The 16,321-nt window shown below is 43.3% G+C and overlaps 1 protein-coding gene across 1 annotated transcript; it reads left to right on the plus strand.

Moving 5' to 3' along the window:
* Positions 1-9,509: 9,509 nt before the first annotated feature.
* On the plus strand, positions 9,510-10,229 carry LOC132648657 (sentrin-specific protease 2-like; the record flags this gene model as incomplete). Its single annotated transcript, XM_060370888.1, has 1 exon — positions 9,510-10,229. A coding segment is annotated over one exon (720 nt), but the record flags the coding sequence as incomplete, so codon positions are not given.
* Positions 10,230-16,321: the final 6,092 nt, after the last annotated feature.

Consider the following 16,321-nt stretch of genomic DNA (forward strand, 5'->3'; position numbering starts at 1 on the left):
CTAGTTGGTAGCTGGAGCTCAAGCAGTTGATCACATTGTCAACTGGGACCAGAATAAGTTCCTTTGTGAAGAGCTTTAGTGCCTGCATCCATCTTTTGACTAACCTGTAGCCCCTGCTCCATTTTTAATTGGATTATTTGCTTATTTTGTTATCTAGTTTCTTGAGTTCTTTACATATTTTGGATATTAGTCTTCCATCAGATGTGGAGTTGTTAAAAATCTTTTTGCATTCTATAGGGTGCTAATTTAATTGATAGTGTCCTTTGTATTACAGAAGTTTTCCAGTTTCATGAGGTCCCATTTATCCTATTGCCTGTGCGATTGGTGTTCTGTTCAGAAATTCATCTCCTGTGCCAGTAAGTACAGAGCTGTTGCCTGCTTTTTCTTCTATCTGGTTCAGTGTATCTGATTTTATGTTGACTGAACACAGCTGTATCTGTTGGTCTGGACAAGTTGTGAAAGGTATTTACTTGAATAATAGTACTATTGAACTTTTAGCATGATTTCAGCAGAACCCGTTGTAAAAGATTTTAGATCACCTTTTAAATTCCCTCAAGCTCCCCCAAAAATCCTCATGGAAACAAGTTTTTTATTTTTTTTTTTCTGACTGCAATAACCAGTGTTTTAACATATGATGCTGTTTCCCTAAAGTTTGCAATTTCTAATATTGGTATATAAAATAGAACGTGTTATCAAGTGCAATGTTTTGGGACTATATACATTGTGTACTAGCCACAACTTGCTAATTCACATACAAATCACCTCAGAGTTGATACAGTTTGTGAAAGCACATAACATCCACTCAGGCACCTTTCAATTATATTAAAATAATTTCCATGTTGTATAGTAGAGCCATTAAATTCATTGACATTATATAACTTTGTACCATTGTTCAGCATATATCCTGCTACTGACATGACCAGATGTCAGCCCTAGTAAATAGTACTCTATCAGTTAGTTCTTTATTTTAATGTGTCATATGCACTTGTGTGCATGGAAGACAGAAGAACATGTCAGGACCTACTGAGCAATACTTACAGATGGCTGAGTGTGTGCCATGCATGCTGGGCACTGAACTCAGGCTATATGCAAGAATAGTGAGCACTTTCAAACACTGAGCCAGCACTCCAGCACCTAAAGTGGGTTAAAGTCAGTGAGCACAGTCAGTAAATGCTGGCTTCTTGATCTCGGTAGAACTGAACCTGAGTCACCTGTCTATCTATCCATCCATCCACCAATCTATCTATCCACCTATTTGATGTGTTTGTGTGTGCATGCTGGTGGGGTGGTCACATGACAGCACATGAGACTCACTTCTCTCCTACCGTGTGGTTTCTGGGGGACTGAACTTAGCTCATCAGCCTTGGCAGTAAGCACCCTTTAACCACTTAAGTATCTTGCCAGGTCAGCCTCAGGAAAATATCGCCATTTCTTTGATCTTGTATACAGCAGTAGCCAAAAAGGAGAACATTTGGTCCCTTCTGTGAAACTGAGTTGATGGAGCCACCTTATCAAGTGCTGTACATATTCACACTTAAGAACACACACTTACAGTTAGGTATGATTAACCTTTATTATTTATAAAAAAATGAGCTTTCTAAAATATTAGTAAATTTCCACTTTAGTTCTGTTTTGAAGTGTTGGTACCAGTGAAGTAACATTTTTCTTCTTTGAAACTTTTCTTGTAAAGTTACAGTCTTCTCCTTTTCTAAAATGGCAGGAAGCTCCTTCCAGTCCTTGATGAAGATAAAGGGGGCACCCATGGCCTTGAGTAACTGCAGAGGAGTGCTGTGGTGACTGGACATGTTTCCACAGTGGCCAGCTGTCATCACATCTTCTACCACAGGAATGGAGCCAAACGAGCAGGCCTCATATATTCTGTAACACTCTGTGTTCACTCCTACAGGACACAAAGTGAGGTCACTCTGAAGCAAAGCATCTTGGTAATTCTTAAGACTTTCATTTGTCTCCTGAGGCTGCCACCTAGGAAATTAAACAAACAACAAAGAAATCCCTGTAAGGTTTTACTTTCCTATGGCATCTTTTTTGAAGCAAATCTTTTAATGTCAGTTATCAAAAATGTGAACACATCATAGAGATGATAAATATGAGAGGCATTGAAAATGTTGGACCAAACACATTTCTTAAAACTTCTTTAAGGTTTGGGGGTGTGGGTATAGCCCAGCTGCTAGAACTCAGACCTAGTATTGATCATCATCTATCCATAAACTGGGTATATAATTCCCTAATTCTACAAGTTGGGAGGCATAGGAAGAATCAGGAGTTTAACATCATCCTGGGCTAAATACCGAGTTTGAGGCCAGCCTGTGCTACATGAGACTGCCTAAAACAAGTTTTTTGTTTTGAACATTTGAAAATAATCTGAACATTTTATTGCTGTATTTTTAAAAATACCCGGTGATCAATCTTCGAATGGGTGTATTCATTCAATCTTATTTCCCTAGTGCTGTGTCCTCTTATCTTACTCTGATGAAGCTGTGCTGTATCCAGTGGTGGGCATTAGGTCTTTGAGTTAAGTCAGGACATATTCTAGAAAGTCTAAAGCCCTGTGAGGAAAATCACAGAGGGGCTTCTGGAGTGACAGGGCTGCATTTTCCTATGGGTGATTACTGAATGTTTCACTGTCAAGGGCTCAGAATCAAGAGCTGTATGTGAACAGGCAGGCTAGTGCAGACGTGGGGAAGAGTAGAGAATAAACAAAGATGAAGGTCATGCTTGTGCTTGGTATGCCCAAGAACTGGTAGGGAGGCCAGCAAGGTGGAAGTAGAGGAACTGAGGTGAGCAGTCAAAAACTATAACGTCTGCTCACAGAAGACTGACCTGTAGTGTTCTGATGAGGGAACGACATAAGCAATAAACATTTTAACAATCAATCTGGCTGTGGTCTTGAGAATGGAATGAGAATGGAATGAGAATGGCAGCTGGGCTCCAGCACCAAAGGACTTGTTTTTCTGTGTACTGCACATGAGGTTAGACTGTGATTTTTTTTGAAGCGAGGAAGTGTGGGGGGTGGCTAGGACTCACCGCTGAGCCCTCGGGGTCTGAAACACAGTTCTGGGCTGCCCTGATGGCATGTGGATCTGACAAAGGAGCCGGTGTACAGAGAAGCTCCAGAATGCCCAGCGCAAGGGAGCCTTCCTGTGCCGGGCAGAGCACTGGGAGCCTTTTAAGCAGAGAAGTACCCTGATGAGATTGGTGTCCTGTAATGATAACTGGCAGAGAAAGGATGGGTCAGCCTGGGGAGAGCAAGAGCTGACACAGGCAGCCTGAGGGGGTCACAATCAAAGTTACATGTAAGTGGGATCCATTTAAATGGAACTGGAATTCTTCATTTCATATTTTTCTAAGGTAATGCGAATACCCCATTTTTTAAAAAGATTTATTTATTTATCTATTATGCAGTAATCTGCCTGCATGTGTGTCAGCGGGCCAGAAGAGGGCACCAGATCTCATGATAGATGGTTGTGAGCCACCATGTGATTGCTGGGAATTGAACTCAGGACCTTTAGAAAAGCAGCCAGTGCTCTTGAACTCTGAGCCATCTCTCTAGCCTGGACCTGGGATTCCTATCACCCATGGTGCTGTTGGTGTTTATTCCGTATTTGTACCTGAGAAAAGCAATGTGAGAGAAGAGACTGAACTACTAGAGAGGAATTGTTGCCTGAGCCCAGAACGGAGTTGGAGGTACAGAGGGCTCAGGGGTGAATCCTAGCTCTGCTGCTAAATAGTATATTAAAAAAAAATCACTACCTACCTAGGCCTCAGTTTCCTCATCTTTAAAATGTGTTAGTTCTTAGATCCCTGGAATGGAATAACCTCTTATTGAGATGATTATTTAGAATTGCTTAACAGAAGGGCCTCTGGCTTAGGCCTTGTCTTAGTCACTCTTCTGTTGCTGTAAAGAGACACCATGATCAAGGCAGCTTACAAAAGAAAGCCTTTCCCCGGGGGCTTGCTCACAGGTTCGGAGGGTGAGTCCATGACCACCACAGTGTCACACAGGGTGGCAGGCAGTTATGGGGGTGGAGCGGCAGTGAGGGCTTCCATACTGAGACAGCAACGGAGAGACAAACAAACAGAAAGAGGCCTAACACTCAAACAGCAGAGCCTATGGGGACAAACCCAAACCACCTTGGGCCTATAGTTGAAGCATCTAGAGGCTAAGAAAGGAGGGGTGCTTTCTCCCGTGGGTTGAGAACAGCATAGGTGCCACAGGAAGCATCAGCCTACAGCCTCAGCCTCTTGCTGTTCCTGTTGAGAGAGATGCTGTGTGGCTCAGCTGCCCTCAAACTCATGGTGCCTCCTCTCCTCGACCACCACACTGAGCTTCAACAAACTTTAACAGGAAACATTTTAAAAATGAGAGACAATGCCTTACCCACGCTTGATTTCACCAGGGTCTCTGTAATGCAAATTTACCTGGAAGTTGTGTTAAGGTATCCCATGAGAAACAGCACAAGAGATAACGGGTTTTATTCTGCATTCCAGTCCATCCTGGGGAAGGGATTTCAGGGGAAACCTGGGGTATTTTGTTCGATCTTGAGAGAATTAAATGCTCATAGTCAGTTTTGCTTAGCTTTTTATTCAGTCCAGGAGCGCAGCCTATGGAATAGAGCCCCACACAAGGTTAAGGTGGGTTTTCCCAGGTAGGTAATCCCTCACAGTCATGCCTACAGGTTTGTCTCCGGATGCCTCTGGACCCCCACAAGTTGACAACATTAACTACCACTGTGTTCACTCAGCAATCCATAGGACATGTTGAGTGTTCGTGGCTTAACATTTCCACGTTTGGGGATTACTCGCTAAAGTGAGCATTTTGCACACATTCTAACAAGAACCCCACAAGATGACACCAATATTGCCCTAATATTCCTAAATGGAATCTGGAGGCTAAAGATTCTGTAAATCAGACATAACGAGGATGTAATCCCAGCACACATCTTCCTGAGCCCGGATTGACTCTTGCTTCCTGCTGTCTGCTCTTTCCTGTGGACCTGTAACACCTTGCCACTGGGAAGCAGGTTCAGGCACGCAAGATGAGTACTTCTGATAACCTGTGTCGGAGGTCTGTCTTCCCCTCCTTTTGCTCGCATCCCAGACTTGGGAAACCATGCTTGTATTCTTCTCTTCCATGAACCAGAGATTTTCAGATTATATTATCTCACAGAGGTGAGATAATACAACATTTATCAGGTTTATTTCACTTGACATACCTTATCCATGTTCAGCCATAATTTTTCTTCATATGAAAATTCTTCCATTGTGTGCATGTCATGTATGATGAGTAATCTTGGGTTGTCAACTTGATCACATCTGGAATCAACTAAAACTCAAGCACCTGGGCACATCTGTCAGGAATTTTCTTTCCTTTTTTTTTTTTTAATTTTTTTTTTTTTTTTTTAGTTTAGAACCTTCTTTTTTTTTCTTTTTTTTAACTTTCTAAAAAGATTTTTGAAATTATACTATAATTACATTTCTCCCTTCCATTTCCTCCCTCCACACCCTGGCATTTCCCCTCCCACTCTGCTTCAGATCCATGGCCTCCTCTCCTTTCATTAATTGTTATGGCATTGCAAATATGTATATCAGTATGCATAATCCCAAATATAACCTGCTAAGTCCATAAAACGTTGCTGGTGTGAGGAGCTTCCAGGAGGCTGTTCTGCACTGGGCATCTAATCGGTTTGCCCTCCATGAAGCTGGCCCCCTTCAGACGGGATTTTCCTGGACTGGGTTATTTGAGAGGGATGCTTTGGGGTGAGATGACCCACCCTAAATTTGGGCCACACCTTCCAGTGGAAGCCTGCATAAAAGATCCTGGAAGAAGGGAGTCTTTGTCTTTTGTCTGCTCACTCTCCCTCTGTCTGGAAAGTTCATCCATCTTGCTGCTGAGGCATTTCTTCACTGGCATTGTAGCCTACTTCTTTGGGATTTCAACATATACTGAGGACCAGCTTAGACAGCCAGCTTCGTAGAGTGAACAAACTTCGGGGATCTTGAAGCTGGTAGGGATTAAACCGTGGCCTTTGTTTATGCACGGCATACGCTCAGTAATTGCTGATCTACAACCTCCCTTCCTATATCCTATATTTTATCATTCGGGGCTCTTTGTATCCAAGGCAGACTGTGAAAGCCCTATACTGCTTAAGATGACCTTGAACTTGTGGTTCTCCTGCCTCTGCTTCCAGAGCGCTAGGAGAAGAGGCGTGCCCCATCACATGCAGTTGTGTGTGGTCTGGGAAGCAAACCCAGGGTTCTTATTTGCTGGACCATGCGTTCCACCAACTGAGCTCCACTCCACTCCAACCCAGCTCTGCTGCCCCACAACTCAACCCACACATGCTGACTTCTTTGAGAGAGCCTGCACACAGGCACACACACACATATGCACACACGTACACACGTGAACACAGACAAACACACACCAGAATCTACAGAAAGAAAGATCACAAGGTTAAATGTCAAAAATGTCAAACTGTGTCCAGAACATGAAGTGGGGCTTGGAAAGGCAGCTGAGACGGCCATTCTTGACTGTCAACTGGATTCCAGTTATCTGGTATTATGTAAAACCCCAAAATGAAAAGGCACACCTGTGAGGGATTCCTTGCTTAATTTTAATCCGCATCTTTGAAGAGGGAAGCCGAGCCTCTAATCCAGGCAACACCTTCCGCTAGAAGCCTCTATAAAAGGCGCTGGAACTAGGGAGCTTTTGCTATTTGCCTGTTACTGCCTCACTGAGAAGAAGTCCATTCCTTCACTGTCCTTGCGGTCTACTTGTGTAGAATTCTAGCCTTTACTGAAGACCAGCTGAGACATCCACACTCATGGACTGAAAAACTACTGGACTTTTGGACCTTCCATTCATAGGCAGCCATCTCTGGACTAGATGGACTTCAGCCTGTAAGTCATCTATCTAAACTCATCTATCTGTCTGTCTGTCTATCTATCTATCTATCTATCTATCTATCTATCTATCTATCTATCGTGTGTGTGTGTGTGTGTGTGTGTGTGTGTGTGTGTGTGTGTTCTGTTACTCTCGAGATCCCTGACTAAACCTGCTAGCCTTGTAATCAAGGGGAGCCCAGTTGTCCAGATGCTTTGGTTCTGCCCCTGCAGTTCTCTGCTCTGAGAAGCTCCTTTGGGTCAGAGAGGAAGGCAGGAAAGAGCTGAGAGGCGCGCTCTTCTCTGTGGTTTCTCTCTGCCCTCTTGTGGCCGTTGCCTGAATTTGCAGGGTGAGAGGCATGGCCATTCCACCGCGATCCACTAGGATAAAATGCCACTCTCTTTGCTCACCTGGCAGGGTTTATTGCAGTTCATTATTTATTTGCATTGGGGGTGCGGCAACTGTTGGCTTGCCGCAGCACACGTGGAGGTCGGAGAATAATTCGGGTGACTGGGTTCTGTCTTTTATTTTGAGTGACTCAGGAATTGCCCTGAACTGGTCAGAGTTGCCAGGGAGCAGCTAACCGGGCTGAGCCATCTCCTTGGTCCTCCGTTCTGTTTGGCAACGATCAAATCATATATAATCTACAAAGCTTCGCCACTGATCAATCACATGTTATATGAGTTTTATGGAGATATGGTTATGTGTCTAGATTTTTGGGTGTGAGAAAAGCAGCTACAAGCAGGTTTAAACACATGGTTTGGTCTCTGTCTTTCAAGGTTTAAAGACATAGAAGCTTCTCAAACTATTTCTAAAAGCTTTTAGAAAGGATAACTATCTTTTCATTTATTACATTTTTTTCTAATTTTGTTTTGTACATTTTAGCAATGATTTTTACTTAGTTCTCCGGTACACTGTTTTTCTGGGGGGGGAAAGAGAAATAGGCTTAGTACAAATCCTAGCTTTTATTTTTTTAAGATTTATTTTTAATGTGTATGAGTGTTTTACTCTCACATATTTAAGAGCAGTGTGTGTATGTGTGTGTGTGTGTGTGTGTGCGTTTCCTGCTTAAAGCCAGAAGAGAGTGTCAGCTCCCCTGGCACTGGAGTTACAGGTGATTGTAAGCTGCAAAGACAGGGTTGGAAATCAATGTGTGGTCTTCTAGAAAAGCATCACTCTTCACCACGGAGCCATCTCTGCTGAGTCATCCTGAAAAGATCTGTCCAGCCAAGCAGTGGTGCTGCCGCTTTTAATCCCAGCACTTGGGGGTTTTTTACATTTATTTATTCATGATATGTGCTGAACTTCTGCTCCTCTGAGTTCTTACTGATCTTGGGTTTGCTTCAGCCAGCAGGAGTTCCAACAGGAATTCCAGGAATGAAAACAAGCTTTAAGACCCTAGACCTGGGCGATGGTGGGCAGGGCCTCCATTCACCAATGAATGTTGCCCTGGTGCATAAAACCACATCATAAACCACAGTTTTTTGTGGAAACTGGCCTTCCAGATCCTTGGTGACAGTGGAGGGAGGCACACAGTAGTCTTGCTTCTAACGTGTGTTGACTGCCTTCTTTGGCTGAAAGACTCTGACAATCATTGTGATTTCCACAATTTCAGGTTCTACAGAGGCTCCTTGTGCCCTAGAGCGATCCTTCTCCCTCAGTAGGGAAAAACAAAACGCAGAGTGGGAACTCCACAGACCTTTCTATAGGGGGACTGAGGAAATGCCACCCGAAAGACAAGATTAGAGAAGATCAGCTATGTGAGAAGTGTCCTTTGACACTGCGACCTCCTTCTGTCTTGGTGGCCTAACTGACCCCAGCGCCAAAGGAAACCTGTGTTCTTCCCCTGCGGTTTCTGACCGTGAACCACCTTATCTTGTGTGGATAAGACATCTCCCAGTAGACTAAGGTGCCTTCAGCCATCAAGAGGACAACCCAAGAACTCCCACAGAACGCCCAGCTGACCTGCACTTTGACTTGGACATCGGAAAGCTGTGTCATGGCCGGCAGCCAACAGCTGAGCAAAGACAATACAAGTAGTCCCTCTATAAGGCAGCCTTGCAAGCAGGGTAAAACGATAAACCCTGAACAGCCAGAGAAAGGCCAGAAGAGGAAACGCCAAGAAGAGGAAGAGGATGATGTGTGCTCAGAAGAGCCAGTCCAGTCGTGGAAGAAGCTGCAACAGGAACAGCATGAAACAGAGCTTGGGGATGAAGAGCCTGACAAGAGCCGAATATGGTCACCCCAGGAAAAGGGTCCGTTACAGCTAATGGCCCCAGAGTGTGCCAAAGGCCCCCCAGAAGAGGCTGTGACTGAGGAGTCTGTGGGTGGAGGCCAGGGTCTCAAGCCCCCCCACAGCAACAGGGAGGAAGAAGTTGAGAAACACCACAATGAAAAGTGCCCAGGGCTGTTGGAACTCCTCCAACCTGACGTCCCCGTGAACTCTGGCCCTCACAGCACTCACACAAGCACCATGGACACCTCCAAGACTCTCAAAGGTTGTGCTGAAGGGCAGAATCATGAATCGGAAACACCTCAAATCTGCACAGACAGTGTCAGCAATGGCATGCCCAGCAGCAAAGTGTCAACACCTGAGGTCAAGAAAAAGGCTCTTGAAGACCAAGAGAAGGGCAGAGGGCTGGACCGTGGTCCTGCTGTCACAGTGGACATGGAGAAAGAAATCAGCAGTGCGCTAGGCCCTGGGTCAAAAGATGAGATCTTGAGCTGTGCCTTCAAACTGCAAATGACTCGAGGAGACCTGTGGACCCTAAGGAACACCCAGTGGCTCAACGACAAAGTCATCAATTTTTACATGAATCTTCTCATGGAAAGAAATCAAAGTCAAGGCTACCCGGCACTTCACGCATTTAATACCTTCTTTTACACCAAGTTAAAGTCTGGTGGCTACAGGTCAGTCAGAAGATGGACCCGGGCAGTAAACATCTTTGCCAAGGAACTTCTCCTGGTCCCAGTTCACCTGGGCATGCACTGGAGCCTGGCGGTCACAGACTTAAGAAAGAAGAGTATTGTCTACATGGACTCCACGGGACAGAAGAGACCCGACATCCTTGAGCTGCTTTTCTGCTATCTGCGGGAGGAGAGCAAAGCGAGAAGGAACAGCGACCTGAGCCCTGTGGAGTGGAAGCAACACAGCATGTCGGCAGAGGAGATTCCTCAGCAGCTGAACGGGGGCGACTGCGGCGTGTTCGCCTGTAAATATGCAGATTACATTTCCAGGGGCCAGCCCATCACCTTCTCCCAGCAGCACATGCCTCTTTTCAGGAAGAAGATGGTGTGGAAGATCCTGCACAAGCGCTTACTGTAGCAGCGCCCCCTGGCGGCCACTGCGAGGCAGCTGCTCCGAGCTCTTTCCCAGGTGAGGCTAAGGACTGCAGGTACTGGGTGTGGAAGAGCCTTGAACAAGTTCTGAGTGTAAAGACTGTGGCCAGGACAGCCGCGGCTGCACAGAGAAACCCTGTCGGGACAGAACAACAACAACAACAGAAGACACGTGTGCCCACCGAAAGTTAGAAACTATCCGGACTGCACAGCGCATGCTCACAAGCACGCAGCTGTCAAGATTTATCTGTGACTGAGGTCGACGCTGGATTGAATTTTGCTGTTTTTGTTCACAAGTTTTAGCTAACTGGCAGTGGATGGCTTCTGGCGATTTTCGGCCTTTCGTTCTCGACTGCTTGTTTGCATTAGTTATCTCTGAAAGGAAGGCCACCAGTTGCCTGTCTCCGAGTGAATCTCCGGTTGCCTTCCGGTACTGTGTGCTACTACAGAAGCGTCGCAGTGTGCTGCTGTTCACGGGATCCGAGCAATCCAGGAGAAGTAAGAAACGCGCCGGGGACATCTCAAGATACTTCCCAGCCTGGAAGTAAAGACATCTATTTTATTCTCGGGAGAGGAGTAACTAATGCTAGATGTGCATTGTAAACCCGGGACTCCTTGAAGCCTCACCCTGCTGAGGGCTGTACTAAACTGTTTATTCCAAAAAAATAAATAAATAAATATATATATATATGTAAATAAACAAATATTTATATATAAATAAAAATATATTTTATATATTATATATATAAATATATATATTCTTAAGCTATTTTTGAAGATGTTTTCTTTGTATATATTAAGCTGAAATTTAATATGTCATGTTAATATTTATATTCTTTCACCTTAGCCCCACTATTGGTATAGACTTAATATATTTAGTGTGAATATTGCCAACTACATGATAATCTATTTTTATACAGGAAACTTTAATTTTTTATTAGCAGTAAATCTTACATTTGTGTTGTTATTCAATAAAGTTTACATTTAATAAAGTTTGGAGTTTTTTGAACATACTTTGCAAGATCCTGTGCCTGCTGTTCCTTGCATGGTGTAGTGAGGTTGTCCGAGAGAACTGGAAAGCAGATGTCCAAGACAAGATCCAACAGGGTAAGCCGGAACCTGTTCATACATCTGCATGCTGAGATTGCTCTCATTCCAGACCTCTGAGGGCACTTTAGCCAAGACCTGTCCTCATCCTGGGAGAAGCTCAATATCGCAGCCAGGGCTGCCTTGAAAAACCAAACAGAACAACCAAAACAAAAAATATGTGATATCAAGACTTCAAAAATTCAAAGTTTTAACATAGTAATCAATGGAGTTCTGATACCTAAAATTACTTCTCATCATGTTAAAACCACCTCTGTCCAGACCTCTGGACAAAGAAAAGAATGTTGATGTTTTTAACCCCAGATAATTTTTTTTTAAAATCCCCAAGCTTTTATTATGACTTAAAAGTAGAAGGCTCCAGAAGTTCCTCTTTTGTAACTTAAAAGAATTCATGTGAGCCTCACGGAGTTTGCAACTTGCATCTATCTACCTGTCACAGGTCAATTGAGCTACAATCAACAGACTAAGATTCCCCAACTTTTGCCTGTTCCTGATGGAATATGTGTGTGTGTGTGTGAGGGTTGGGGGGGGGTCTCCAATTGTAAAAGTTTCCTTTAAGTTCCTTAACTTTAGCTTCTGTCCCTAGTCTGAATATGTCTCGGCAGATTTGCACCCACCTGACAGTCACCACCCAGGAACCAGAATCAGAAAACAAACCACTCCAAAAGTGATCTACAGCACCCAAGCCCCAGGCAGTCCACAAAAGTGGAGAGCCTGATGTGCTCCAGTCCAGCTGCCATGATTGCTTCCTGTCTTTTACCTTGATCAAGAAACCAGATGCTTCTGATGAGTGAGTGCCCCATTTCCTGAATGAATCCCCTCCCAGGCTTTGGTTAACATTCCAGCCTTCCTGGGCCCCTACAATGGCATCCTAATTTCAGTTGAGGCCCATTTACAAAATCATCTATGTCACCCCTTATCCTCAACAAAAGACTGAAAAGGTTCAGTCCAAAGGAAACTCTCTGGCAAGGAAGACAAATGGCTACTTGGAGTGCCTACCCAACAAACCAGGCTGGCTCATATTGACCTCCAGGCTCCCTTGTTTTAAAAAAAAAAAAAAAAAAAAAAAAAAAAAAGGGTACCTGTAAAACCCAACTAGATCAAGATCCATCAGCATGTTGATCCATTAGATGAAGCAGTTTTGCAACATGATAGAGCACTCACCATACTCTGTGCAGAACAAGGATGTGATTGTGTGGCTGTAAGAGAAAATGTTGTTCTATGCAAACCACTCAGCAATCATTAGAGATTCCTGTACTCTCAGAAAAACAAAAACAAAAACAAGCAAACAAACAAACCCTGTACACTGCAGACAAAAAAAATGACCCAGAACAGGGGAAGCCCATGGTTGCCATTCTCATTTCCTTGTTTTTTCGGGTGATAACTCTGTCTTCAGCTATTGCAGAACACCAGACCCTTCTGTTTCTGCTGATCATCGCTGGGTTGTGCAACATAAATGTCTTAACTAGATACAGAAATTTTGGTCTCGGTGCCAGTATACTGATATTTATTAAATCCCAGTGTGAACAGGTGTTAGGCCCACCGAGAGCCCAATTACCAGACAGACAGATGAAGGTAACTTGGAGATGGATTGCCACAAACAGAAGAGATTTATTCAGGCCAGTGAGTGATGGGGCTGCTTTCCAAATCATCAGGGAACAGCCCCGAGAGAAAAAGGCATGGGGTTTTTAAAGGAAAAAGCAAGGGAGGCGTGGGGGTGGCAAGCTTGGCAGTGCAGGATTGGGTGAATGGGGTTATGGGTAGTTGACTTTTAATATCATCGGTTCGTTTTAGGCACCCACGTCCAGTCAGGCCTGCCCCCGACATCTGGTGGATATCTGATCTTCAAGTTACACCCAGAATGTCCTGGATGGGGAGCTGTGGCCATCTGGACCGGTTGCCAGGCACCCTATCTCATACTGCAGGCCTGGACATTCTTATGCAGCAGGGTGGGTCTTGTCCCCATTCACCCACTTCTCCTTTTTCCTTGTCCTTCTGCTTTCTGGAAAACTACCGGGAGAACTTAGTTTAATTAATATGGGGTATAGAATTCATAAAGAAACCTGTAAAGCTAGCCTGTTCCTTTCACAGATACACACCACAGGGTCAAGAACTTGACTCAGGATACAACTTAAGTGGGGGATGGAAGTGATGGTGAACATTATGTTTAAAGTTACTGTGCTTAAGAGAACTATCAAACAAAAAGCATGTCTAGCCTGTAAGTCCTACTTGTCCAAGGACAGAGGAGGTCTCAGAATGCTAGGCGTTGTTCTTGTGATTGCCTGGTCTTGTTCATGGAGGATACAGACAGTGTGTGGTCACTCCTGTGGACAAGCTTGCTTGCCCTTGACTGCACCTAGATGGAGGTGTCTGAGGACATGCAGGCAGGAAGTCTGCCAGTGTTCCTGCCTCTAGGTGCACAAAGCCAGGATGGGCACAGCCTGTGAGCCTTTATAAACGCATGAGCAATGAACCTTGGGACTGCATCTTGAGAGCACTCTAAGGCACAGTCTTCACACCGTGGGTATCTGGTGCTAGCATCTGAATGAAGTCTCTTCTTTGTTAAAATTTTAATAAATAGATAAACAAATAAAAACATTTTATTTTCTGAAAGTAAGGAGATCTGTCTTTTTGGAAGTTGAGTGAAGTATTTCCAAACGTACATTTTCAACACAGGTATCTTTTAATATAAGTCTCAGCCATATTTTAAGTGCTGTACCGAACTGTTTATTCGAAAAAGGGTACTCAACTTAAAGCTACTTTAACATTTTTGGTACAGGTTAAACTGAAATTAATTTGTTACTCATTAAGAGTATTATTCCCCTTCACATCCTCACTGTGATTTAGTATTTAGCCTCAATAGTTCCAGTTTCAAAATAATCAGTTTTACATGTAATAGTTTAACCTTTTCTGTTCATTGCATAATTTATAATGGTATTATGAAGTCTTTATTCTATAAAGTCCAGAGATGTCCAGAACATACTTTATAAGATTATGCTCCCACTGTTGCTTTTATGATGCATTCAAGATTTTCTGACACAACCTAGGGAGCAGATAGCTAGGGGATAACCCATCAGCATTCCTGTCATTCAAGCATCCTACATCACGTTCTCATTACAGCACATAAGGGCTTTGTCGCCTGAAGTTCTCCAATCTTCCACATTTCTTCTGCAACTCACTTCCAAAGTATTAAGAATCACATGGTCAGGGTATTGTAACAACAGCCCAACTCCCAGTACCAATTTTCCGTATTAGTTCCTTTTCTTGTTTACTATGAAAAAATATTTTGACAAAGCAAGGAGAGAGTTCATTCTGTATTCCACAATTCAAGGGTATAGTTGATATATAAATATAGGAAGACCTAGTTGGTAGCTGGAGCTCAAGCAGTTGATCACATTGTCAACTGGGACCAGAATAAGTTCCTTTGTGAAGAGGTTTAGTGCCTGCATCCATCTTTTGACTAACCTGTAGCCCCTGCTCCATTTTTAATTGGATTATTTGCTTATTTTGTTATCTAGTTTCTTGAGTTCTTTACATATTTTGGATATTAGTCTTCCATCAGATGTGGAGTTGTTAAAAATCTTTTTGCATTCTGTAGGGTGCTAATTTAATTGATAGTGTCCTTTGTATTACAGAAGTTTTCCAGTTTCATGAGGTCCCATTTATCCTATTGCCTGTGCGATTGGTGTTCTGTTCAGAAATTCATCTCCTGTGCCAGTAAGTACAGAGCTGTTGCCTGCTTTTTCTTCTATCTGGTTCAGTGTATCTGATTTTATGTTGGTCTGGACAAGTTGTGAAAGGTATTTACTTGAATAATAGTACTATTGAACTTTTAGCATGATTTCAGCAGAACCCGTTGTAAAAGATTTTAGATCACCTTTTAAATTCCCTCAAGCTCCCCCAAAAATCCTCATGGAAACAAGTTTTTTATTTTTTTTTCTGACTGCAATAACCAGTGTTTTAACATATGATGCTGTTTCCCTAAAGTTTGCAATTTCTAATATTGGTATAGAAAATAGAACGTGTTATCAAGTGCAATGTTTTGGGACTATATACATTGTGTACTAGCCACAACTTGCTAATTCACATACAAATCACCTCAGAGTTGATACAGTTTGTGAAAGCACATAACATCCACTCAGGCACCTTTCAATTATATTAAAATAATTTCCATGTTGTATAGTAGAGCCATTAAATTCATTGACATTATATAACTTTGTACCATTGTTCAGCATATATCCTGCTACTGACATGACCAGATGTCAGCCCTAGTAAATAGTACTCTATCAGTTAGTTCTTTATTTTAATGTGTCATATGCACTTGTGTGCATGGAAGACAGAAGAACATGTCAGGACCTACTGAGCAATACTTACAGATGGCTGAGTGTGTGCCATGCATGCTGGGCACTGAACTCAGGCTATATGCAAGAATAGTGAGCACTTTCAAACACTGAGCCAGCACTCCAGCACCTAAAGTGGGTTAAAGTCAGTGAGCACAGTCAGTAAATGCTGGCTTCTTGATCTCGGTAGAACTGAACCTGAGTCACCTGTCTATCTATCCATCCATCCACCAATCTATCTATCCACCTATTTGATGTGTTTGTGTGTGCATGCTGGTGGGGTGGTCACATGACAGCACATGAGACTCACTTCTCTCCTACCGTGTGGTTTCTGGGGGACTGAACTTAGCTCATCAGCCTTGGCAGTAAGCACCCTTTAACCACTTAAGTATCTTGCCAGGTCAGCCTCAGTAAAATATCGCCATTTCTTTGATCTTGTATACAGCAGTAGCCAAAAAGGAGAACATTTGGTCCCTTCTGTGAAACTGAGTTGATGGAGCCACCTTATCAAGTGCTGTACATATTCACACTTAAGAACACACACTTACAGTTAGGTATGATTAACCTTTATTATTTATAAAAAATGAGCTTTCTAAAATATTAGTAAATTTCCACTTTAGTTCTGTTTTGA

Source organism: Meriones unguiculatus, chromosome 17, assembly GCF_030254825.1.
Source record: "Meriones unguiculatus strain TT.TT164.6M chromosome 17, Bangor_MerUng_6.1, whole genome shotgun sequence".
NCBI classification, from domain to species: domain Eukaryota; kingdom Metazoa; phylum Chordata; class Mammalia; order Rodentia; family Muridae; genus Meriones; species Meriones unguiculatus.